The sequence below is a fragment of the Halyomorpha halys genome, unplaced genomic scaffold, assembly GCF_000696795.3.
Source record: "Halyomorpha halys isolate HHAL.00 unplaced genomic scaffold, Hhal_1.1 Scaffold559.1, whole genome shotgun sequence".
NCBI lineage: Eukaryota > Metazoa > Arthropoda > Insecta > Hemiptera > Pentatomidae > Halyomorpha > Halyomorpha halys.
The window spans coordinates 61,957-68,281 of NW_027113985.1; the positions used below are offsets into that span (position 1 = coordinate 61,957).

A 6,325-nucleotide genomic window follows, 5' to 3' on the forward strand; every position below is an offset into this window, starting at 1 on the left:
AAAAAAAAAAAAAAAAAAATGGTCCTCCTATAACCAATTAAGGTTAATAACATCGAATCTGAAATATAGTTTAAAAGAGTTAAAAAAAAAAAAAAAAAAAAATGGTCCTCCTATAACCAATTAAGGTTAATAACATCGAATCTGAAATATAGTTTAAAAGAGTTAAAGATAAACCCAAATCAATTATTAATTTTTTTTTTGTATTTAAATCCTCTCTGTATAGCATACATATTAATATCATTGTCAATACCATAGTTTCCCAGAAAGATCTTCCATATGAAACCTTTTGAATCGACCTCAATTTTAAGTTTTATAAAAAATATGCAAGGGACTATAAAGAAAGAAATATTTACAGACACAATAATACAGTAATAGGATAGTGAGAAAAAAATAGAAAAGAAAAAATATATAATTACCAATTATCCTTCGTAATTATATGCACTTCCAATTTTTTAGGTGAATAAAAAAAAAGAGAATCTATATCTGCTCTGAACATTGCAGTTGTTTCAATTTTAATTATCGGCAAAGATAATGAAGTCTAGCAAGTAATGAGTGGAACTGTCCTAGTTGTATTATATTTGGGGGTTTCTATTCTTCTAGATGTACAGTCGAATTTCAGGCCAAGGTACGGAATGTGAACTGAAAGGACAGGTTTCGTATCGAAGAGTGAAAGTAAAATGTTAAGATTTGTTTAGTTAACTCAAATTCGCCTTGAGTTAAGGAGTTTGAACTATTGATACGGTTTGCTAAGATAAATTCAGATATATTAGTAATCAAGCATTTTGTCAGTCAAGAACTGATCCTTAAGATAATAGTATAGGAGCCAAATCCTATCATAGAAACTGTAATAAATTTCTATCACACTTAACATGAAAATATATTTCTTAGTTAGACTACTACTCTTGTGTTTTCAGCCTATTAAAAAAAAAATCTCTCTTATCGTTTTAAATTAATTACTTAAACATTCACTGATTAATACGTCGACCTACTAACTTGGTTAAAAAGTATGTCGTAAACCAAAAAATGAATTTTGTATTCAAATTTTGCCAAAACTGAGGTAGAGTACTACAGAATCCAAACTTAAAACGGAAACTCATTTCTGACGGTCCTAAAGCTTACTTAATAGTTGATTAATTTGATCAAGTAATGAATTATTATTTCATGGTACTCATTCGATGCATAATTTAATCTTCTTTATTTTTTTCAGTAATATTTTTTCACTACGATTAACTTTTTAGGGTTTATAGGTGAATAAGACCTATTAGACGAACATTTATAATTTCCTACTCGATCAAATCAATTCTGTGCTTAGGACCAAGAGAAAAATGCATTTCAGTGTTTGGGTTCTATGAAGTAGTATACCTCAGTTTTGGTAAAATTTGAAAATAAATTTCGGTTTTTTGTTTACTATATACCACTAAACCAAATTAACATGTTATGGTAATCATTCGAAGCAGAATTTAATGCTGTTATCTTATACCACATGTTTTTCGCTAGGATTAACCATTTTGAAACTATAGACGTAAAACAAAAAAATTAGTCAAAAAATTCAAAACAAGAAAAAACGTTACTTTATTAAATTAATTATAATTAGAGTTTCAGAACCGCCAGAAATGCGTTTTCGGGTAAAGTGTGGTAGAAACTATTCTTTAAAAATTATTTGCAGATTTATGTTCTATAGGAAGGATTTTACACTGCACTATAATGGATAAGACAGAAAAATGTTTTAAGGAACCAGATGAGGAATTGAGTTTAAAGAAGAATAACTTGCATATTTAATGTATAAATAAAGATAAAACATGCGTTTATTACTATTTTAGTATTGAATATATTTCCATACTATCAAGAAACTACATTATTACATTAGAGTTATCCTTCAATTGATTTCTCTAGGCGAATATTTTTTACCTAACTAAGGGCCGACGAGGTTATTTACATGCTCAAATAATCATTAATAATTTTTTTAATACTGGTATTAATAATTAAAGCTGCTATTTTAATAGATTATCCTCGATGATGAATGATTGGCCGAAACGTCGGACGTATGATTAATAAAAAGTATTGAGATTTATTGCATAACCTTAGCTATTAATAATAAAACTAAAAATCTCGAAAAAAATAATAATATAAATGTAAATATTTATACTCACGTTTGAGGCAGAGTTTGTAGAAGTAGTTGACAGCAGGGTCAGATTTGATGGCCTCTTGGTAGCCCGGTATGTTGGGCACTCGATGGCACGAAGACTTGGCGTAGTCGACGACGAAGCCAAGGCAGTCGGTACTCGATCGGCATCTGAAACAGGTTCCCAAATCATACATTTGGTACACAGTAGGTTCGACATACCTTTAAAGGAACAAGTCCAAGGAATTAGGTTTCCATTCTGTTCGTCTTACTAATAAGGGGAGCTACGCACGTAGGATCACCGATTTCAATAATACGTTTTTTGGTGATATTAGGTTGAATAATATTAGACATGTGTCCGAGGGTTCTTGCCTATGCCTACTGGAAGCTGTGAAATGAAAAATTGAATATGTTCAAAAATTGTTTGTGTTATTGCAAAGAACCTTGGCTTTGTAGGTGAACATCATATACCAATAATTTTTTTTTTTTTTTAGAATAAAAACAAAAGATCATTGATCAATATTAAATGAGTTCAAGAGAGTAAAACATTACAAAAACCAAAATTAGCTTCCAGCAAATTTGACAAAAAATTTTGTAGAGGTAAAATAAAGTCATCATTCGGTTTTAGAGTCTTTCGAAACACTAACGTACGAATTTTTATATAAATAAAAAAAATGTGTTTGTATTTTGGAGATTTTGTTTCTAACAATGTCCCACGTTCACGAAATAAATCAATAACGCCTTACAAATCCAACGTAATTAGAACTGTTGCAAAGTTATAAATATTCAATTTTTGCCTTCATCTGGCAGAAAAAGCAGTTTAAATAAAGAATAATTTCTCAAACGTTTTATATTGTATCTCCGGTTCTAATCTGTTTACGATTCATTTAGTTTAGAGGACCCTTAGCTTCTTTCAAGGATTAGTGCTGATTTATTAAATTTATTGCAATTTTCGAAAAAAAAAAAAAAAATTGAAACCCATCAAGGTGAAAATTTTTATTTTTCCGACTAATTCGAATTGAAAATATTGAATATGTTTTTTTGGGGTGTGACAATTTAATATTAACTTTATTTCCCCTTAAAAAAATATTTTGTCCCACTTTGCTAGGTCTATTATGGTATCTTCAGTTAATCATATATGGTAATATATATGGTTAACATATGGTATATATAATGGTAAAAACGTATTACAAGATTTTTTTTTTCGCAAGGAGAATAACAAAAAAATATATTCGATTGTATTAATCGAGTTTAAATGTGTACATAATAGCAAAAATCAAAAATCGCTTCTTATAATGTATATAGTGGGCCTATTAAAATTTTTAAAGAAAAAAAAAGCTCAGATTCGTTTCTGGTATTCTCAAAAACCCCTAAATATAAATTTTCATAAACCTCAAAAAATATTTTACTTGATCCACTTCACAACGTCAATTGGTAGAAACTTGTAGGAGTAGACCATACCAAACTTACAGAAGTAGACCATTGAAACAACTCAGACCGACTGAAACTTGGCTAAGTTTGTCAGGCACAATATTTTTTTTAATTTTATGAATACGTAAACCTTGGTAGCCTACCCTTGTGATATGTAAAGCAGACAGTCATTCCAACGTAAATCCGCTTGAAAATAATATGTTTTCTGAGGTGTTCCTCAAGGTAGTATCCTTGGTCCCATCCTCTACACCGTCTATACAGCTGACATTCCAACCAATCCTAACACTATCCTCACCACGTATGCCGATGACACATGTGTGCTCGCTGTTAATAATAACCCATTAATTGTATCCCAAAATCTCCAACAAATCCCATCAAATCACCATTACCCTTCGTCGTAAACCTACTGATTGCCCTGCAGTTTCATTTAACGATGTAACTCTTACCCCTGTCGAACAGATCCGCTGGACTACATTTGGACAACCGATTAACCTGTAATCCTCACACCAGACTGAAAAGACAGGAAACTCACGTCGATTTCGACTATTGCAGCACTTTCTAGACAAACGGTCTAAACTTCCAACACATTACAAAAGACTGAATTTACATGACTGTAATAAGGCCAATCTGGACATATGGAGTTGAGCTTTGGGGCTCCACTAAACCTTCGAATTCCTCTCGTATTCAATCCTTACAATCCAAAATCCTTCGTAAAATCCTCAATGCTCCTTACTTTGTCACAAATAAAATCATAAATAAAGACCTTAATGTTCCCTATGTAACCGATCTAGCCCGAACCAGCTCCTTCCATTATACACTCTTTAACCACTCAAACCCTTAGTTTCTAATCTTGCATACTCTTCCGTTCCTGACAATCCTCCGAGGCGCCTGAAAAGAAGATGGCCACGAGACCAGCTAATGTAAAATGTCATTAGAGTGCTACCAATGGGTAGTTTCTCTACACGCCTGTAACACTCCAATTTAACTTAAATCAGATTTACTAAATGTATTATAATGTACAGTTGTAAATAGCAATAAATAAATATTTAAAAAAAAAAAAAGTTTTCTGAAACAGAACCCTATAAATATTAAATTCTGTAACAATTATAAAGTCATATTTTTTTAACAAGATTCACTGATACTGGTACTGGATTCGAACTTTTCTAAACTTCCCTTCATATAGACTGTAACAACTTTTACAGTCTTTGTTTAATTTAACAAATTCTTTAAACTTTAAATAGATTTGATATTAAAAAATAAAACAACAATACCATCTTAAATAATAAAAAACTAAATCGAAAATCAAAACGATTTCATAACATTTCACTTGGATCTTGGAATGCGGTAGCGTTCTGTTCCACCAATTCTGTAATCGTTGGTTTTTTGGGGATTTTTAATAAGTGGGATAGCGTATTACTTAACAGAGCAATTGGTGAATTGTCCATCCCATAACGTTCTACTTACCGAAGTAAACTTATAATTGAACTGTAAGTGTTGGCATGTTACTGGAGCTAGTCTTATTATTTATCTAATCCAGTAATAGAGATTACATGAAGTGTTCGCGTAACAAAGTCGGCTGGAAAAAATCTATGTAAGCAGATGATACTCAATTGGAGGTTCATTACATAAAAATGAAACTGCTAAGATAATATGAATTTGTCAGTTATGTTATTTGTCGTATTTGTATAAGTGTCAATTGTTTTAATACACACAAAGACAAAGGCATGTAAAATTTATCCTCCAACAAAAGAACAATGTAACCAGCAAGTTGTTTCAGCATCAAAATTAATTAAATAACGAAAGACAAATTATCCAGAATATTTAATTAGCTACACTTTTAAACCTTCAACAATATTTTTTTACTCTAAGCAACGAATAGAAATTTGGAATAGATAGATCCTAGAAAATGGGCGAAATGGCTGAAACGTAGGAGTGTAAAGATAATAAAAAAAGTATTGAGACTATATTGACGTTTTTTTATTATAAATAATGAATATAATTTCTTTATTATTCGTGGTTTATTCAGGAACTATGACAGTAATTGTAAGTTAATTTATCACCCACAAATAAAGATTATTACCGATCTCCGTTTTGACATTGTACATCAAATTTCGAAAACTTTGGCTTTATGTAGAAGCTATATTGAAAACGAAATTGTTATTTTTATTATAAATCTATCCTTTCATAGTATATAGGATTTGTACCCGGGTATATGTATATTAATGAGAAAAATAACATAAGTTATGCCTTAAATAACTTTAAAACAGGCGGCAATTATTTTAGGCGATCTATTATCAACTATTAATGAAAAACGAAAAATAATTTTTACTAAATATTACAGTAAATAGTAGTCTATATACAATTGTGTGACAATAAAAAATGAAATAAATTATAAGAAAATAAATTCAAATATATAAACAAAAATAAAATGTTAAATCAGCAGAATTGTTATCTGGTTATCTCTCTGGATTAAGCGGAAACATTTTACGGAGACTGAAGCTTGCTTACATTCTTTCTGGTAATGAAAGTTCCATAAGGTAGAAGGGCGTTCGTAGCTGAGCGAGTTAAAACGCCAACTTTGATTGGCTCGTGACTGCAGCTGGTCGGTTCGAATCCGGCCTGGGATAGCAGGATCGAATTTTATTTCTGTAGTGGTTCCACGAAATGAAAACTTGACCTCCTACCATGGTTAGATTAGAGTCCAGGAAGGGGGTAAATAAAAAAAAGTTTGAAAATAATCGATAGCGACGATCGACGATTGGTAATGTCTAT

The 6,325-nt window shown here is 30.9% G+C and overlaps 1 protein-coding gene across 1 annotated transcript in view; it reads right to left on the minus strand.

Annotated features, from left to right (window-relative positions):
* LOC106684239 (uncharacterized) overlaps window positions 1-6,325 on the minus strand; it is a gene marked incomplete in the record, with an annotated part of 128,089 nt that overhangs the window by 30,125 nt on the left and 91,639 nt on the right. Inside the window, 1 exon segment of the mRNA XM_067051208.1 lies at window positions 2,151-2,293. Coding sequence (XP_066907309.1) covers window positions 2,151-2,293 — 143 coding nt within the window.